The sequence below is a fragment of the Notamacropus eugenii genome, chromosome 2, assembly GCF_028372415.1.
Source record: "Notamacropus eugenii isolate mMacEug1 chromosome 2, mMacEug1.pri_v2, whole genome shotgun sequence".
NCBI classification, from domain to species: domain Eukaryota; kingdom Metazoa; phylum Chordata; class Mammalia; order Diprotodontia; family Macropodidae; genus Notamacropus; species Notamacropus eugenii.
The window spans coordinates 162,778,450-162,799,083 of record NC_092873.1 but is presented as its reverse complement, the minus strand read 5'-3'; the positions used below and the strand labels follow the sequence as shown (position 1 = coordinate 162,799,083).

Sequence of the window (20,634 nt, the reverse complement as noted above, 5' to 3'; positions counted from 1 at the left end):
ACATGTAAAATAATGTAATTTATTCTTCGAGTGAAGGCTTCCCTCTAAATACATTGGCTGTGTACTATTGTATATTGGCTATGCACATTACATATACTACCATGACACTAGATCACCAAGACTAACAATTCATGAAATTCCAGCACAAACAAGTTTGTCTGGCTCCTTTCCCTCTCACTTCTTTTTAAAATATTCACACAGAATTAATGTATATCCACTATCTCTAATAAATAAGCCTACAAAAAGCTATTCACATATTTTAAAAAATATGTTCACAGTGTATCTTTACTACCTTGCACCTACAAGTGCCAAAAGTGTGTTAATTCTATTGAACATTAGATTTCTAAACCTTATTTTTTCAACGTTAACCTTTGCAATACTACATATATATATCTGCAGCGGTGTACATAACATACCTGTGTTTTAAAATTGTGTTAAAGTGCTGAGACAACTACATTTCAACTACATCAATTCCCAGTACATTTAAACTCTCATGAACTTCAGATCTGTGAAAATTTATTTTAGATTACGTAAAGTAATTTTCCCTCTGTGTCACACAATTTCAAAATACCAGAAATTTGCTCCTAGAGGAAAAAAAAGCAATCCTGTCCTACCTCACATTAATGGAAGAACTGATTCTTAAGGTGATTCACAAGTTGTGCTAAGGTCTTGATTTTGTACTGTAGCATTCAAAAACTTCTCTTCTTGAAGACTAAGTCTAAAGTCCTCTCTGACTCTTTCCAGCAAACCTGGCTTGAAAATCACATCTAGGGCTGTCATCACCAGAGCCTTAGCAGTGCGCAAAGTGTAGAATTGCGCTTCTTGGGATCCTAGAGGGCAGAAGAAAAAAAACTCAACCAACAAACACTGAATTGGCACCTGTGTGCCAGGCACTGGAAACATAAAAACAAAAATGGGGCAGTATCTACGTTCAAGGAATTTACACTTTACTGGGAGGTCAACATGTACAGATCCAAATATAGGCAGAATAAACGAGGAAAATTAAAAACTCACGGAAAATTAAACTAAAACCAACTTGACAATGAAAAAATACTTCATTAATTTTGACAGTTAATACTCAGTCACTCCCCCGTTCCCCTTACACACACACACACACACACACACACACACACACACACACACACACACAGAGATAATTCTGGATAATTTTAATTATACCACAAAGGCAAATTTGCTTCTTTCAACTATGTAGTCCAGAAAGTCAGAAAGACCTGATTCAAAGCTGGCCTCACATTTCACCAGCTGTGTGATGCTGGGCAAGTCACTCTGCCTGCCTCAGTTTCCTCATCTGTAAAATGGGGATAATAATAGCAGCCACCTCCCAGGATTGTGGTGAGGAGCAAATGAAATAACATCTATAAAAGACTATGCAAATTATCAAGTGCTATATAGATACTAGCTGTCAATTGTCCCCCCTCACTCCACCTCCCAAGGTGATGCATTCCAAAGTCTATTCCCCTCAGAAACCCTTACCTGCAGCTGCAGTATATTGCTCAGTATGATTCAGTGCATCAGAACCAATATAAAAATATGGGTGAATTCCAGGAACCACAAAAGTGACATTCCCAAAGTCAGTGGAACCTTGGAGCATACAAAATAAGAGATGTATTTAGTTAAGTGTTTGAATTATTAAACTGTAATCAAAAACTCACTTTCCAAGTTCGGACATGAAAATACATTTTTGGTGAAAGCACATTTCTCAAAAAGACAAGTCAGACTGTCCAAGAATTAGTGGTGGGAAGAATAAAGTATACTGAAATATGGGATGGAAATGTATTATTGCTTGCCCTAGATGTTCTGAAGGGCTGGTCCTCAGAGCCAGAAAAGTCAATTCCACTTCTGTAACACAATGCAAGGTATAGTTAATAGGCAAAACACAGTGAGGCACGAGTGCATGGCTACCAGATGATGCTTCTTATATTTCTGGGTCAGTCATTTTTATTCTGCACTCTATCTACCAGTAAAAATGGCCAAATAGCCATTCCTCATACATGCTACTTCATCTCCTGGATCTAATGCCTCCTCTATACAGTTCATTCCCTATGTCTGAAATGGAATCTTCTTTTACCTCTACCTCTCAGGACCAAAACTTCTTTTAAAGCACTGTTCAGGTTACACCTACTACATGAAGCTTTTTCTAATGCTCCCTAGCTGCTAGGACTTGATTTCTATGGAAATTGCCTTGTGTGTATGCACGTATATATGTATGTATGTAGTATTTCCATGTGTACATGTTGTATCCCTTCAGTAGAATACAAGTTCCTTGAGGTTTCCTTTCATCCTTGTACCCTGAATACCTAAAACAGCACCTTGTTTTAAAATAAACATCTATTGGATTAAATAGATATTGAATAACATAGTACCAATGTTCTATGGGAAAATGCATTGAGAGCTCTAATTTGCGATGCCAAGAACATCATGATCCAAATGACCAAGAATGTGGACTCCCCCTGGGATAAACATCTATTCATGGCTTTTGGGGTTGGGATTCCAATGGAGTGAAGGCTAGGGCAGGAAAAAGGGTAAGGAGCAGTATATGGGGAGGAAAGGACAAGTTTGTGGAAGAGACAGCTCAGACGATTAAAATAAACATGGATAAGGGCTAAGGAAAGAAGCACAAGGCTTACAGTGAGAAGTTTCAGTGAGATAAGGTTTGAACTTGGCAGAGAAGGATATCAAGTACTTGGAATAAGGACAGTGGGTTCCAGTTCCACTTTTCTTATTAACTAATCCAATGACCATAAACCAGTTATATAGGGATAAAATAAATGGAAGGCTGATTGAGACAGGCATCTAAAAAACTAAGCCTAAGGTCTTTCTCCATTAGTCAAATAACTCATAATCAAAATTTATTATACAGACTGACTACTGTAGGTTAGGAACCAGTAAAAATAGTTTACCATATATAACAAAGAACTTCATTGACAAAGTCCTGTCACTAGAAGCCAAACCTCTAGACACAAAACCAGATTTATTGCAAAACTTTGTTTGAAGTAAGGGCTTTTGTTTTTATTGGATTGTTAAGCCATAAAGCACCATAAAAATATCAGGTTCCAATGATATCTAGTTTTTTTTCTCTCCAGAATAAAAAACTGGGGAGAGGTGAGGAAGACAACGAGTTGTACACATTTTTTGCATTGTATTTATTTTTCTTCTAGTGTTAGCACTTTCCCAAGAGCTACCCTGAGAATTTTTGGCAAGTTAATCAAAAAGAGAGAAGATGGGATGGACAAAAAATTACTTTGGGAAAAGTTCAAAATTCTAACAAATTCATGTTCATAGTTATTACAAGTAAAGTTGCTATATAAATGTAAAGTGGTACTAAGTAAAATGGGTAAGAAGTGATCCTCAGAAAGAATAATTTAAAAAAATAACTTAGCAAATAAAAAATACCCAAATAACTTCTGCACAAAGATAACAGCTAAGGTCACTTTACCACTTAGGTTTTAAGGTGTTTCCTAACACTGTATCTTTATAACTAAATCATGAAAATTAAATTTAGTTTTAGGCTTATGTCACACTATGTTTTAAGAGACTTTTTCTTCTTAATAATGGCATGTTGATTACAGTGGAAAAACCTAAAAGCAACTTCAAGGTATCTTTACATTTCTGAAAACCTGTGCTCAGTGTTCTTTATTCCCTAGCAACAAACCAACACAAACATCACTAACTCCCTATACAGCTAAGGGAGCTTTGGCCTGGCAATGACCCTGCTTGTTTATAAATAGGATTAAGAACAACTTATTAAGAGTTTTCCTTTCCTTTTTTAAGTAGTTCACAATCATAGGAATTAGAGAAAGAAGATAGATCATCTAATTCAGTCTTGTCACTTGAAAATTAGCTAAATCAAATGTCACCAATGTAAATATCTGAATTTTTTTAAAAAGTCAAGTATATGGTTACTTCTAAAAATAAAATGAACTCATCTGGCATTCTGTATTTCCACATGGGTCTATTTGTTTCCCTCTGTCCTTAACTTCAATTTCTCAAATACCTGAGAGGAAACATTTCCTTCCATGCCTTTCTATTCCTTAACATACAGGAAGTAGCTCTGGTAAAGTGGATAGAGAGCTGGCCTTAAAAGTCAGGAACACCTGGGTTCAGGTCCCACCTCTGGCACAGAGGTGTCCTTTAACCTGGGGTCCAGAGGGACCTTTAACTCTGAGCAAGTCACTTAGAAACATTTTAAAAGTTAATCAGTGAACTGAGCTGTTAAGATGGGTTGCAAAACAGCTGCCCATCTGCATTTGTAGAGAAGTTTCCTCAAAGGTAGCACAGTACAGAGATTAAATGACAGGCCCATACTAAAAGAGAGGGAGAGGAGGTAAAGAAACCTTTGTCAATAGCTAAAGAAATAATGTAAGCACCCTTAGAATTACCTGATGAACAACTTGACACAGAATCTTCTGAAATAAATTCTATTCCCAGCTTTTTTCCATTTTCTATGTAAGTTTTCCAGAGGCTCTTGTTAGGAAGAACATTATAGTAGTCATGTACTCCACCTTTTAATTCCACCTAATAAAAAAATGGTTATTAAGCACAATTTGAAAAAAAAGAGAAAAATAGAATTGAGGTAATTTTTTTCAAATCAATGAAGTTATAAAAGCACCTCCATTTCCACTGAACTGTAAGCCTTTAAGGGAAGCAGTTATCTTAATTGCACCATGTAACTGGCACCTAAGGTTTTGTCTCCTGCCTTGAGAACATTCAAAAAATATATACATATCTTAGTGCATATAGATATATAGACATATATGTGTACATATATATACATATATATATATGTATATATATATACACACACTGCCTCATGAACCCTCTTAGGGTTCAGATCATGCATACAACTTTATGGGTGAAACCACTTAATTCTCTCATTCTTCTTACCAGTTCTCAAGAAAGGTAATTTAACCTACTTGTCCCTCCCTATTTCCTATTGTCTATCTACCAGAAGAAATATAACCTTTTAGCTTGTGTTTTCTGTTCCCTTGCTCAGAATTCCCTCACCACTCTACTCTGCCCTGCTGACTCCTATTCTTCCTTCAAAGATTTGAAGCCTAACATCCTCCAAGAAATATTAAGTAACAATCGTGGCCTCCTGGAGCTGTACTCATCCTCAGATCTATAGCACTTAATGGGTCTATTATTTCTTAGCACTTATTATAATCCATGTAACAGTTCAAGGAAATCTACCTTGTTCCTCTCCCAAATAGGCTGCAAATTCAGGATTCCTGTAACACCTGGCACAGTACTCGTACAACATATGATAGGTGTTCAATAAATACTGGTTGATCTGATTGATGTCAGAAATAAAATCCCCTTCAGTACAATAAAAAGGCAGCCCCCTCATTTTATTCCAAGGTCCTGATGTTTACTATTATGTACCATATACATAATTTTTTATCCTAAATGGTTTTAAAAAAAAAAATCAGCTTTTGCCAATGACTTGTTTCCTTTAATGAGGATTTTATGACACAACAATTCAAAAAGGTATATTACATGTTTGCCAAGGATAATAAAAACCAATAAATAGTACTAATTTTTGTAGCTATCATAGATGTATATAACTGCCCCCAAAGTACCTCCCAACAACTGAAGTCTTCCCTATCACTTACAATACTTTTTTTTTTAAGCATGGCAAATGAGGCCAGAGTCAACCAATATGAGAGACTTTAGGCCTTTTGAAATATAAGCTATTCAGTTAACTGAGAAAATATTCCTTAGTTATAATAATCTTTGAAATTTAAAAGGGAAAAAAATTCATAAGTATAAATCAAAATGAAAATAATTACATAATTATGTTAATGGAATCAGATAACCCGATTCTTCTCTCCATTTGTGTTTCAAATTTTTTTTGTTTAAAATGTAAAAAGAAACAAATCAAGGTTCTTCCCCTCCAAACACTTTTGATTAACAAATGGATTAGCTCTTAATACTTCTTACTGTGCATCCTGTAGCCAAAGCAGCAGCTTTAAAGCAATCTTCTGCTTTTTTTGTCAAAATTGGAAGCTCTTTCATTGTGGGTGTACGCAGATAATAGATTAATTCAGAGTATGAGGGAATAATATTAGGTTTCACACCACCATGTTTAATTATGCCTAAAAAAGAAGTCAAGTTATTAGAATAAAGCAAAATAAGAAGCTGCTAAAAGCAATGACTTAAGTTGTGACAAGAGCATTAAGTTTTTCTATCAAAAAAAAGAAAGATTTAAGGTTACTAGCGACACAGGAACCCCAACTGCAAAGGATTTAGAAAGTTATATATACTGTTATATGTACTGTTACTTTAATTGTGATATTTTCCAGCCAAGCAGAAAGGAACTTCAATAGCTGAGTATAATTATGTCCAAGTATTTCCATAAATATAGGAAAGAGTTTATATAACACAGGGTACCCTCAACTTTAAAAATCATTTCCTCTCTAATTCTAAAGGAGCCCTGGCAATATAATTAAATGTAATTTATTACAAGTCTATATGTGAGGTTGGTGAAAACAACTTGACCCAGGAAATTTTGTACTATTTACTCTGTATTTAGCAAAATTTTACTGCAGTTGAAATGTTTAAATCAGTATTTTTGGCAGCAAAACCAGATACATCAATGGAACTAGATCTACAGTCAGAATGTTGGAAATGGAAAATAGTTTAGGTCATCTAGTCTAAGCCCTTCACTGTATCAATGAAGAAACTAAAACCTAGAGAAGCAGAGGGACTTGTCCAAGGTCACAGATGTCTCCATGACAGAGCTGGCGCATGAATCCAGTTTTTCTAGTCCCAAGTTCTGTGCTCTAAAGTCTTTAAAAGCAATAGCACTCTAATGAATATGTGAAAAGATACTATTTTAGTACCTCGGATTACCAGACCATGTGAAATGGCAGATACTGATCACTTAGAAGACTCTTCACAACAAAAAACAAGTCATTATAATGGAAAGATCACCAAAGCACTGAAAGTTAGCAAGACAAAGAAATATCATGTATTCAATAACCATAATTAGTCAGACAACATGCAATTATTAAGCACTTACTATGTGCCAGTCACTATGCTAAGGACTTAAGGATACAAAGATTTCTGTTCCAAGTAAATGAAAGAACAACAAACATGAAACTGAATGTTGTGTAATCAGAAAAATCAAGCTTGATCAGAAGAAAAGAAGAGAAAATGGATGTCCCTCCCTCCACTGTAGAGGTGGGGGATTGTGGGTGCAGAACATCATCACCCAGATAAAACTGATATTCGTTATTTGAACTGCTCTCCATCCCCACCCCTGCCTTTTTAAAAAAAATTATGCTATGCTCTCAAGAGAAAGGATCTATTTGGAAATGAAGGTGATATAAAAACAAAGATATCAATAACAATTAAACAAAAATATTTTTATTATAGTCAATTCCAAGCTAAAAATCTTACCTACAGAATAAAGGTCACATTCCTTAGTCAGGAATACGAGACCCTCCAAAATCTTGCCCCTGGCTATACTACCAGTCTTTGGCCCATTATTCAAACCCTCTGCTCCAGCCATACTGTTGTTGTACTCAGTGTTTTCTGTTTAATGGGAATATTCCAGTTAAATCCAATGACAGCTGAAATTTAAAGTTTGCAAAGTACCTTAAATGAGTTCTCACTTTAGTCTCACAACTCTATGAGGAAAGGCACCATGGGGATTTTTCCATTTGACAGATGAGGGAACCAAGACTCATAAAGGCTAAGTGACTTGGTTATGACCACGTACAACTACTGATTGTAAATTTCTTCTGACTCCAAGCGTGGTAGTTATTCTACTCTTCTGACAATATCCCGCCCTCCCAGTTTTCAGTGATCCATTTATAAAGTCAGATTTGCCTGTTAAATAAGCTCATTTTACTTATTACATAGATTCTGGGCACTTGTATAGACATCTGAGGCCACAGACTTTCTTGCTGGATGTCTTAGTTTCCTTTGAATTTCGGGCCCTCTTTGTTGATCTTTCTTATACTCTAACTATTATTCTGTGTGATATGTGGCTTACTGGATACAGATAGGAAGTTTTCCCTCTACTAATGGTAACTTAAAGCCCTTCACGAGCTGTTTCCCACACACCCTTTGCCAATATTCACAATTCCTCTTCACATTCTCTATGATCTAGTGATGCTGGCCTTCTTGCTGCTCCGCACACATGACATCCCACCAGTTACCCCTGTGCCTCTGCACAGACTGTGTCCTGGGCCTTGGATACATTCTCTTCTCAGCTCAAATGCTAAAAATCTCTAGTTACCCTCAAATCTCAGTCCTTCCTCCATCAGGCCTTTCCTGAGTGCCCCCCTCCCTGCCCCCCTTGCTAATGCTTTGATGGTTGCATATATTTATATGTTGCTTTCCCTGCACACATTTGCATGTATTCACATACTATCTCCCCTGATAAAGACTAAGCTTCTCGAGGGCAGGGCCTGTTTCATTTTTGTCTTTGTATCCTTAGCACCTAGCAAGTTCCGAGCAAGAACTAGGGGCTTAAAAATCGTTATTCCTATCTCCCTTTCTCTATTTTCAGTTTAAATCTCTGCAAGACTACAACCACATTTATTAGGTTCACTCTGTCTTTGACCACTCTACCTCCCTGGGTCAGGAATCCAAATTCTTTTCTCAGAAACCATCTTCTAAATCATCTGTTCACCCACTCCTCCCCCTCCCCAAACTGCCTCAGCCTTCTTCTAAGGCCCCTTATATCAATCAGCCATACTGATTTAAAGAAAAAAAAAAACTAAAAAAACCCTAATTCTATCTCTGGAGTCTTCAACTTATTGCTCAAACTTCTAAAAATCTTAACAGTGCTTCCTCAAAGGATCTAGCTCTATCCCCTATGGGAAAATTCCCTAGCCTAGTATACAGTGCTCCAATGTTTCTTCCCTGTTCTCCTCACATTTGGATACACTCCAATCTAGCATAGGTGAGAGTTCCCCTCTGCCTCCTTCAGATTTGATTTTCCTCTTTTGCCTCACCTTAAGTACTATCCGTGGTTCATGTATTAGCCATCTACCGTCATGTGATGGGTTTTTTTTATTTCATTCTTTTCCAAGAAAAATCTGATTCCCTCTGCTAACTGGGAGATGGGAAAAAGTGTTCCTCCAGCCCTTTTACTTCTTCTAACAAGGAGGCCAAATGGAATTTTGCATAGCCTTAACTTAGACTTGGCACTGGCAGAAACACAAACGTAAAGCAGAGTCTCTGTAGCTCACAACAAAATTTCGTATGGAGCAAAACAATTGATTTTTAGGCTTTTCAGTGTTTGCATGTTTGCCCAGCTCTGCCAGAGGTTCCAGGATAAGGGCTTCTTCTGCTCTTTCAAACTTTCTCTACGTGGTTCAGCGGATAAAGCACTGGGGCTGAAGTCAAGAAGATCTGAGTTCAAATCTGGCCTCAGACAACTTACCACTTAACCCTGCTTACCTTAGTTTCCTCATCTGTAAAATGAGCTGGAGAAGGAAATGGCAAACCACTCCAGTATCTTTGCCAAGAAAACCCCAAATGGGCTCACAAAGAGTAAGACACAACTGAAAATTTAGCTTTCTCCAGTGACAGACAGGACTCTTTAGTGACCAGTTCTAGAATTTCATTAGTGTAAGAGGTTCTCATACAACTTCTTCCACAAGTGCACATCTGCACAACTTACAGATTTAGAGAGCTGTCTGGGACACTGAACTTCTTTGGCTTTTGACCCAAAGTTAGCAGATTACAGCTAAAACTCTAAGGCAAAGAAAAGATATAGCCCTTCCAAAAGAAGGTGTTTAAGGAGAAATTTAACTTTTTACCACTACATACCTATTATCTCCTCTCTTTGCTCATCTCTTCCACTGACCTAGATCTCTACAACATAGGATCATAACTCAGATTAGAGAAGGACTTCATAGAATATGAACCTATAGTTCATCTACTTCAACTATCTCATTTTATAGATGAGGAAATGGGTCAAGGGAGGTTGTGACTTGTCTAAAATCACAAAGGAAGCAAGAGTCAGAAATGGAATTTAAAGCCAGGTCCTCTGACTCCAGAATTAATATTCCACCTGACACCTTTTTCTTCCCTTTCACCCTGAGCCATCATGCAATACACTTCTGTGATACATAGGAAGCAACTATTATCTATTTTTTAAATTGGGAAAACTAAGACAGGGAATCTCATAACTGGCAAACAAAAAGTTGCGATGGCAACTTATATAGTGAAGTCTTGACTTACAAATATATTATTTCCCTTTAACATTACTGTATACAGGTAAAAATTGAGCCATTCAATAGGTAAATAATATGAAAGAAACAATAATATCCAAACTACTATTACTACTACTAATAATAATAACTAGAATTTACATATCACTTTATAGTTTGCAAAGTACTTTATAGTTTGCAAAGTACTTTACAAATATTGAATTTTATCCTCACAACCACCCTGGGAGAGAGGTGCCATTATTATACCCATTTTACAGCTAAGGAACCTGAGATAGACAGAAGTTAAATGACTTGCCAAGGGTTACACTGCTAGTAAGTGTCTAAAACTGTAGTTGAACTCAGAAACAATGATCTTTTAAAAAAATATTTAAAGCCAAACCATGTCAGTCTCTCATTGGATGCATTTCTGAAAATAGTTCATGCTTAAAAGCAGTTCATTTTACCAGTGCTTAAGTTAATAAGCATTTGGAAAAATCATTCTTATTAAAATTCTACTAAATTTCAACTAAGTATAAGTACTACTCCCTGCATAAAAAAAAGTATTCACATACTCACCATGTACTCTCCAAGAAGGTTTCATTTGCTGTCTTAAAACTGACAGATTGTTGTATGCAAGAACAGCAGCATCTAATGCATTCAGACCTTCCCAAGGATAAGCAGCAGCATGAGAAGCTTTTCCATAGTATTTCACAGTCACACTGGAAAATAAGTACCACTTACTTATTTTCTTTATTTGTAATGAAGTAAAAAAAAAAGTCCAAAGCAGTTATTTGGGGAAACAACAATAAATAAATTAACAAATGCATAAATACTGCAATTCTCTATGAATATAAGTTACAGAGGAAATACCAACCTACACTATTACAGTGTAGAATACAGGGAGTTTCCTTGCCTGAGATTTTCTTATCTCAGTGAAGTCACAAGTCCCATCCCTATTCCTATAAACATCTAGAATATTACACATAAATTATACAGCTTTCGCTGTGGAAGGCCAGGAACAGGTTAATGGAGGGAACCATAAATATGTTAAGTGGAGGTGCAAATTTGTGATGTATAATCAAGAAGTGCATACACTCTGTGATAACAATCTATAAAAATGGAGGGTTGGTGAAGTGGACCCCAGAACTGAAACTGAAGGGGGATCAAAGTAGGGTTGGGAAAGAGAAAAGAACTAGAATCTAAAGTGGGTGCCTTACATTACTTCTGGGATGATTGAAGAATGGCTGAACATATTGTGGTATTTAATGTGAGGGATATTTTTTTCACCTTAAGAAATGATAAAAGAGATGATTTCAGAGAATCCTGAGTCACAAGAATTGAGGCAGTTAAGTAAGTAAAAAGATGAAAATAATTTATACAAGCACAGCAACAGCCTCATAAAGAAAAACAACTATGAAAACACTTGAGAACTCTGATCAAAGTAATGACTAAAACCCAGGATGAAGCACCTCACTGAGCTCTGACATAGGTACCAGAGAGAGGGTATGGGCAGAGGTTCTTAGGCAGATGCTCTTAGACAACACCATGATGTGAGTTTGTTTTGTTTGGTTGCCTTTATTTGTTACAAGGATTTCCTGTCTTTTTCTCAGTTAATTAGGGGAAGGGAGGAGGTAGCAATAGAGATGCCAAAAAATAAAAAGGGCCATTGAAACATTTTTTTTTTAATGCACAAAGAGAACAAAAGGAAGTTCAGAAGGAAGCAGAAACAAGCAGAATAGTTTAAAAAGTAATATGTGGGATTTATAATATACTTCTTATAATGCAAGTTGTGTCAAATGGAAACTCATAGTTTCATATGGAATCCTCTTTGTGGTGTTTTAAGTTCTGAATAAAAAATGAAATTTAAAAAGTAAACACATCACTTATGCATTCTAAAAGATTAGTTGTTAAGAACATTTTTTCTTTCCATTTTCCATGCTAAAATGGTTGTCAATCAACAGCTGATGTTTAAGAGTGTATTTTTATAAATCTAATCAATTAAAATTGCTCCTAAAATTCATAACTTATACTAACCTTTGCCATGAACTTCTCACTCCTTTTCTGTTTTTAACACTAACATAATTATGAAAAAAACCCTACTTTACCTCATATTTTGATGAAATTTTTTTCACCTACGCATATTGAAAACAAAAAAATTTTTTTTAGTAATAATACCTTGAAACATTATAAATTACATATCCCGCTTCCAAATGGTTCTCTTTCCAAGATTAGTTGCTTAGTTACTATCAGAAAAAAAAGGTTTTGGCAAGAAAATGTAATTAAGCTGCCTGCATGCTCAGTAGATAATCTAAAGTACTTAAGCTTGTTTTTTACAAATTTGTAGAGGAAACTATTTTCAAACAGTTGACCAAATATGTCCAATTACGTAACTAACCCATTCTGATTTATCATTATTTTCCTCCAAAATGCCCTAAAGATGACATAGCTGAAAATCTTTAAGCATCCATGTAAACAATCTCAGGATATTTCAAAAGTGGTATCAAATTTTTGGAAAGTATTAGATTTAACAAATGAAACTGACTAAATGTTTGAGTCCCTAGAAATTTCGTATCATTTCTGGATTGTTTCCGAACATTCTCTTAGCAAAAAAGCCTCTAGGTACCTAATTTTATTACGGTAGTATGAAGTAGTGACTAGTAAGGCTGTGTATAGTTGATTCTTTCTATCTCCTCCAATGCTAGCACAATGTTCACACAGTAGGCCTTTGATGAATGCTGGCTGAATAACAGAATAGGTCTATTCTCTCCTGAATTCTCTATTCTCCCCTATTCTCCCCCGAAACTGAAAAACACTTGTCAAGACATTTATTTGGAAGGGTGTTTAAAACACACACACACACTCAACCTTCTATGTAAAACATTCTAATACCAGTCCTACAGATTATCTCTCAAAACCATTAATAAAAACACCACAAATATAAATTGAGAAAAAACTATATTAATGATTATCTTATTTCAGCAGTAACATTTAAAATTAAAAAGCATTTAATCATCTTTAAGCTTGTGAAGGGCTCATGCCAGAGTGAGACCAGGAAGGAGCTCTCCTATATGAATGTATCAAATGCCAAAGCTCAGTCTTTTATTAATACATCAATGCCAATTTTGTAATTACAAAGGACATAGGAAAATGACATTAATAAATAAAAGCTAATCATTATAATCTTTCAAGGTTAATCCTTACTAATGATAGGAATTAGCGCATCTTCTTGGACAGAAACTTGCCCAGAATAATCTTTTTCAATTTCACTTTTTACTTCTGAACACTCCAATCTAGATGGCTTAGAACCATTCTGCTTCACTGGAAAATGCACTGATTTGGGGTCAAGGGACATGCTTTTTAATCTAGCTCTCCAATTCACTACCTGTGTGACCTTGCCAAGTCCATTCTCTGTAGAATGACAAAGTTGGATTAAATGACCTCTGAGCTCCCTACCTATATGCAATACTATGCTATGTAAAGAGTTCATCTTTTCTACAATATTACACAGAGAAATTCAAATGAATGATTTTTAAGGTGTTTTTAACAAGACTGGATTGTTTTCCGGAAAACCAATATGCTACTCATTATGTACTTTAAAGGTACAATACCAATAAAAACATTCTGTCTCAGAGTTCCTATGGAGTAGTTTTATACCCTAGCATCTTAAAGCTTATGAAAGAAGTTTAGTTTAAAATAAAAGGCAAACCAAATTTCATTGTCAAATACACAATGGAAAGTATTAAATGTAGACTCAGAAAATCTTCCATTGCTAAATACATGCTGAACTATTCCTTTGACATAAAATGCCTCCTATTTATAAAGCCTCTCCATAGAGTCCTCTCCTCTGATGACTCTTTGTGGCATGGAGGTCATCCTGGCTTCCTAAATGCTCTACCAGAAAAATAAAAGCTCTGGTCGTTTCATTTAAATATGGCCCCAACAACACACAGTCTGCTGTCAAAGGCCCAACCTGTCTGAATACAGAGGCTCACCACCAACAGGCTGGTTTCTTGATGGACTCTGGCTACAACAACCCACGAAACAAAGATAAAATACAAACTGTATAATGTAGCTCAATATTGCAGTGACGATAGCAGAAAATGGTATATGAGATGCTATGAACCCAGTTCTTATACTGACCATACACTTTAATTTAATTACTGGGATTTGAAAGATGAGATCCTTATCAAATAACCATCAAGTGGACATGCTGCTCAAGTAACTGAATTGTATGAATAAGTAAAACTATAAAAAAAGAAGTTGGAGTTAAATGGAAAGATGAGTCACTGTCCTTGGAGAAGAAATTAAAGGGGCTGGCCAAAAGGGGACCAAAAGGAGCTAAAAAGCACCTTTGTTAAATACTTGACCTACTTAATTCCACAGCAGGCTGCACATTGAGAGATGCATGGTGGGTGTGAGTAGGCTCATACAAATAACATGAAGCCTCAAAGAAAAGCTGGAGTAAAAAATGATATCAGAGAAATGTGTGCTCAAAACAGAAGGGGAGGGCAATTAGCACATGTGAGGAATCAGCCTGTATGCTTTACTCTATGCCACAAACCAGAAAGGCTCCCAGCTCAATGGATGGCCCTCTTTCAGCAAATTTAATGGGAGGATATGAATAAAAGCTATATAAGGTGAGGCAAGACCTGATCACTAGAGGGGATGTCCGTCACCAATGAGATAATGGATCTGTTAAAGTATGTGTAAGGGGATGAGGATATAAAAAATGAAATCATTTCTGTATAACATACAGTAAACACACACTCACACAGCCTCTCCAGGGGAGACCAATATAAAACAGAGGTAATATAAACATTTTAAAATTCAAGTGCTCGACCAAAAACATTCTAAATTCTAGTTTCAAGTAAGAAACATCTCTTTCCCTCGGCTTCCTTACTTACTCATGCTCAGCCACATCAGGTAGGTAAGCAGCATTTTCTTGTGATGGATGAGCCATAAAAACAACATCCAGATTTTTAAAAGCTCCAGCTTCAATTAAGTCAATTTTGCCACCTCCCTCTTCTTCTGCGGGAGTGCCCAGGACAGTGATCTAGAAAAGACACAGGGGTCAGAAAAGCCCTAACATCTACCCACCAAATAGCATACAGGATCCTAGTATGCATTCATTCAGAATCTATTTAAATGTTTATATCTTCAGCTCCTAACATACAGCTAATGTGAGTGACCTTTTATACTTAGAAATTCACAGTTTACAGTGAAATACAAATGAGCTCACATCAATACCTGAGAGATATTTGATGAGAGATATTAGAAATTTTCTGTCTGAAATGCTTATGGTGAAAAGAGAACTAAAACTATATGGTTGTTTGAGGTACTTTACAATTCAGGTAGTCTTAAAGTCTTTATTGCAACTTTTTCTTGTTAGATATGTAGGGACAAGGACTGGACCTGTGATTTCATAGGTATAGAGAATTCTTGCATGAGGAAAACTCTTCCTAAATGCAGGTCAGTGCCTTCTGGACAACTTAATAGTCTTGACAAGCTACCTAGAGCAGTGGTATCAATCCCTGAGGGCTGCATATTGACTTAGAAAACTGCAGATTAGCCTATGTTGTGTTGTATTTTCATTTATTTTGTTAAAACATTTCCTAATTACATTTTAATCTGACTGGGCTCACTTGGTTTTGCAGCCATAGAGTTTGGCACCTCTGGCCTAGAGCAATAACAAGTTAACTGACTTGTCCAGGGTCACGCAGGCAGGATATGTCAGAGGCATTTTGTAGTTTAGCATTAATAAGCAAATTATCTGCAAAGACCTTTACACTTATTAGTTAATCCTCACAACAACCCTGTGAGGTAGGTGACAAGTACCGTTTCATAGGGAAAGAAAAAGAGGCCCAGGAAGTAGAATGACTTGCCTAAAATGACACAGAAAGGCTAAGGCAATGTTGGGACTAAAAGTCAAATCTCATAACTTCTACTCTTATGCTGCTACTTCATTTAGAAGTTTCAAGAAAGATTATTTTTAGAAGTGCATTAAACAATTTTAAATACCACAGTTAGAAATGACCAATTACACAAACTTACTAATTCGTTTCCACCAGTTCAATCAGGCAGATTTATTGGTCACCAAACACCTAATTAAACAGAAAAGAACTTTACAGAATAAACATTTTACTTTAATATTTAATACTTTCTTCAAAACATACAATTTTAAACAGTCAGAAAAAATGTCATTGAAAAATGGGGTTCCTTAAGTCTTATAATCATTCAATTCAACAAACATTTGTTAGGTACCTAGGGATACAAAGATGAAAATTGACAAGATTACTACCCTCAAAAAGGAAATGCAATGAATAAGTTGAAATACATGTAGAGACATTACCGTGTTAAGAAAAATGACATTAACTTTTCTAAAACCGACAATTATTACTGTTTGAGGACTATTATGGTTCCTATAAATTATGCAAATAGGATTGTATGCCTCCTCTTTATAATCATCATTATTACCTCTTAGCCCTCCAAGGACCATCAGCTCCCTTGGGTTCAACTATCGCATTTATGCAGACCTACAAATCCTACACTCTTCTCCTGAACTCCAGGCCCACCTTACCAACTGTCCTTTGAACATTATCTGGGTTTGAGGTCCCACTGCTCAACCACATCCAAAACTGAGCTCATAGTCTTCCTGAACTCCTACCCCCTTCTCTTTTCCCAATGCATTTGTATTGGTTATCCCTCATGCCTGGAATACTCTTTTCTCCTTCCTCCTCTTATGAATCCTTGGCTTCCTTTTAAAGACTTCAAATCTCATCTTCTGTAGGATGCCTTTTCTAGTCAACCAGGACCCTGCTCCCCAGAGTTTTCCCTTAGAGATTATCTTCCATTTACATCTTGTACAGACACAGTATTTGTATAGTCTTCCCTCTTAGAATGGGATCTCCTTGCAAGGAAGGGCAATGTTTTTGCATTCTTTGTATTCCCAACATTTAGCACTTGGCACATGGTAAAAGCTTAATAAATGTTTGTTACATGCTTCCTGCTAATCTCAGAACTTCTCATTTGCTTGGTTTGACAGTCTAGTGTTTTTTTTTCTTATATCGATAAATAGAGAAGAGAAAGGGCTTGTCCACTTTCAGAAACTGCTAACCCTTTCCTAAGTGGATAAAGATAATTTTTTAAAAAAGGAGGAGGAAAAAGGAAAAAGATAATTGAGAATGGCCTTAAAAAGTAAAATAAAATACTTTCACACATTCTCTTTAGGTAAAACAAGGCTGAATTCAATTTTTAATCCTAAAGTGAGAATTATTCACATATGCTAAATAAAATAACAGACTCTTTTAATGAAATTTTCTCAAACCCAACTACAAATTTTCAGTTTAAAATGTTTATGAAAACAAAAATTTTTAAAAACTTAAAGCTTGAACCAAACCACATTTAAAATGCTTCCCTATTTTTACAGAAACAATAGTTCTATGAAGATTATAAAGTATAAGGGAAAAAAAAATCTCTCCAGTATTATATTATAAGAGATGTCCAGAAAGATCAGCAGCAGCCGCCACAGAGGGTTGCCCCGAGTGGTTTTGTAGCCACTGTAGATCTCTTTTCAAAATACAGCATCCCTGTCTGTTTATTCTCCTTTACTTTCCTCCCCTCTACAGCCCTTGTTATGAACTACCACCCCTCACTCCCCACCCTTACCAAAGGAAACAAATACAGACACAAAACAATGTCTTTAGACATTTAGAGTCCCCTATCCCCCACCCTCAGTTACTCAAAATACTAAATGACACAGTTTTCAGGACCAAAGACAAACCAGAACTAAGAATTCATTCCAGGGGGAAAGAGTCCCACAAACCAAGCCTAAGTCAAGGGGCATGAAGCCTTCAGTCGGGGGAGTCAGGAAGGATACCACCAACCTGAAGGATAGAAAGACAGAAGCTCTCACTAGCAGCTCACCCCCAGCCCATCACCTCAAAGTTCCCCATTGAAACTTATTATTCCGGCTAACTGGGTGTTAAGCTTTGCTGTTTCTATGTTACTGAAAGGCTGCAAGTGCTGCCAACACCCTCTAAATTTTCCACCCTGGGATAAAGCTTGGAGCGCCCAGTCCTAGTTACAGATCTGCTCAAAGCCCTCAAGTATAGATACAGGGCGTATTCAGGTGCAATCTGTCCAAAACAATTGAATCTTAATTAAATCTTAGATCTCTCTATCTACGTATCTGGTACGGGATCTGCCTTCTAAGATTTAGAAATATCTGACGGAGACAAGTCTAAGGGCAACAATACACAGTCAGTTCCGGGATGCAGGGAACCGTCAGACCCCCATCTAGGGGCGAGGAGGGAGGTGGGCGTCCAGCTCTTCCCCTACTCTCTCCAGGGAGATCACGGGGCGTGTGTTCGGGGCCAGGTGCCCAGCCCAGGTCTCACCTTCACCAGCGGACAGCTAGGGTGGCTCTCCAGCGCCCCCTTCAGGCCCAGGGCGGCCGCTGCGCCCACCTCGGCTATCAGGTTGTGACCGCAGGCATGCCCGATGCCAGGCAGCGCGTCGTACTCGCAGAGAAAGCCCAGCTGCAGAGGCGCGGGGCCCCCGGAGCCCGAGGCTGGAGCCTCCCAATCTGCCCTGAAGGCCGTGTCCAGCTTGTAGTGCGGCTGCACGGTCCACGAGGTGGCTGCCGGCTCCTGCTCGAAGAAGCGGGTCATTGCGCCGTGGGCCCGGTACTCCCGGTAGGCAAGCTCTGGCTCGCTCCAGATCTCTCGGCTCAGGGCCCCCAGGCGCTCAGCGGCCTCGTCGATGCACTCAGCGGCGCGGCGCTTCAGCAGCTCCAGCTCCGGAAGGGTCCCACCGCCCTCTCCAGGCAGCCCCTCGCCGGATCTCATGACTGCCAGCACCTCCCAACCGGGTGGAGGAAAGGATTCGGAGACAAGTTAGGAGATAACCTACCCTCCACAGCCTGCGGATCTCCCCGGGAGATCGCGCCAGCTTCCTCTTCAAGAGCCAGTGAGCCCCGCCTCTTCTCCACCCCCACGCTTCCTCACGTCCAATTACACCCCTTCTTCCCCCCCTTTCTTACGTTAGCCCTCCCGATCGGCCTGCTGGGAAATGTAGTCAGGTGCTTTCTCTCTCTTTCCTAGAGCTTGAAACTGAGTCATGTTTATAAAGCTCACCTCTTGTCTTTCTTTTAGTCTCCCCATAGGAATGTGGATTCTGAGTGCAGAAAAATACTCCAGTATTCGAATACAAAGTATCCAGGCTTGTTGGGAGCAGATACGAAAGGCAGCTAGGGTATCCGCAATTGGGCAGTGAAGGTACATAGAAGGTACATAATTTGGATCCACCAACAGGCACCCAGGCGTCCACGGGTAGATTTCAAGGGTCTGTGAACTTGAATGGGGGAAAATATTACATCTTTTTTTTCACTAGCCTATAAGTGAAATTTAGCGTTCCCTTCAATTGTTTAAAAACGTGATTCTGAGGAGTCCAAACACTCATAATAAAATTGTCTTAACAGTGTGTTCGACCTTCCTTGCCGAAGACTCTGCCATCAGAAAAATGATGACATGACTTGCACTTGACTTTTGTTTTGAGTGAGGGAGGACTGTGCGGGTCACCAGCCTCACTTCTCCTCCAGAGCCATCTGAATCCAGTGACCAGATATTCATCAGGATGACTGGAGATGACCCAGGAGGAGGCAATTGGGGTTGTGACTTGCCCAAGGTCACCCAGCTAGTGAGTGTCAAGTGTCTGAGGTGACATTTGAACTCAGGTCCTCTTAACTCCTGCACTGGTGCTCTATCCACTGCACCACCTAGCTGCCCCAATAAAATTGTCTAACAGCCTCTTGAAAGAAAGGTGATAGATTCAATATCAATAAATGATGATTACATGTCTACAATTTGCCTGGCAATCTACTAAGCGCTGAGGATACCAAAAAAAAAAAAAAAAAAGAGGCAAAAAGCAGTCCCTATCCTTAAGAAAATTATAATTTTTTTTCCAACTAATTTGATCTTTTTTTAAAGTTAATTTGTTTTCAGATTTCTGCAATCACTTCCATAAGTTTTAGATTTTCTACCTCCTTCTTCCCCAAGATGGCATGCAATCTTATATGGGTTCTACACATACTTTCTTATTAACCACATTTTCACATTAGTCATGTTGCATAGAAGAATTAAAATGAATGGGAGAAACCATGAGAAAAAAACAAATCAAAATAAAATATAACACAAGTGAAAATATTCTGCTTCATTCTGTGTTCAAATTCCATCGTTCTTTCTCTGGATGTGGATGGCATTTTGCATCAAGAAAGAGTCTTTTGGGAATGTTTTACGTCTTGCATTGCTGTGAAGGACTAGGTCTACCAGAAACAGTCCTTGCACATTGTGGCTGTTACTGTGTACAATGATCTCCTGGTTCTGCTCATTTTACTCAGCATCAGTTCATATAAGTCCTTCCAGGCCTTTCTGAAGTCCTCCTGTTC

The 20,634-nt window shown here is 37.7% G+C and overlaps 1 protein-coding gene across 1 annotated transcript; it reads right to left on the bottom strand.

Moving 5' to 3' along the window:
• Nucleotides 1-340: 340 nt before the first annotated feature.
• On the bottom strand, nucleotides 341-20,098 carry PM20D2 (peptidase M20 domain containing 2). Its single transcript, XM_072642807.1, has 7 exons — nucleotides 18,587-20,098; nucleotides 15,095-15,243; nucleotides 10,767-10,909; nucleotides 5,962-6,116; nucleotides 4,401-4,536; nucleotides 1,495-1,602; nucleotides 341-830 (listed from the first exon to the last, which is right to left on the bottom strand). Exons 1-7 carry the CDS (start codon nucleotides 19,034-19,036, stop codon nucleotides 640-642), a joined length of 1,332 nt encoding a protein of 443 aa, XP_072498908.1. The 5' UTR covers nucleotides 19,037-20,098; the 3' UTR covers nucleotides 341-639.
• Nucleotides 20,099-20,634: the final 536 nt, after the last annotated feature.

What these genes read in the sequence shown, in the direction of transcription:
- PM20D2 (XM_072642807.1), bottom strand. Translation starts at nt 19,036, where the DNA reads ATGAGATCCGGCGAGGGGCTGCCTGGAGAGGGCGGTGGGACCCTTCCG. An exon ending in ACCTTCTTGGAGAGTACATG is followed by an intron (nt 6,117 to 10,766) that starts GTGAGTATGTGA and finishes CTTCTTTTTTAG; the next exon opens with GCATAATTAAACATGGTGGT. An exon ending in GCAATATACTGCAGCTGCAG is followed by an intron (nt 831 to 1,494) that starts GTAAGGGTTTCT and finishes TCTGCCCTCTAG; the next exon opens with GATCCCAAGAAGCGCAATTC.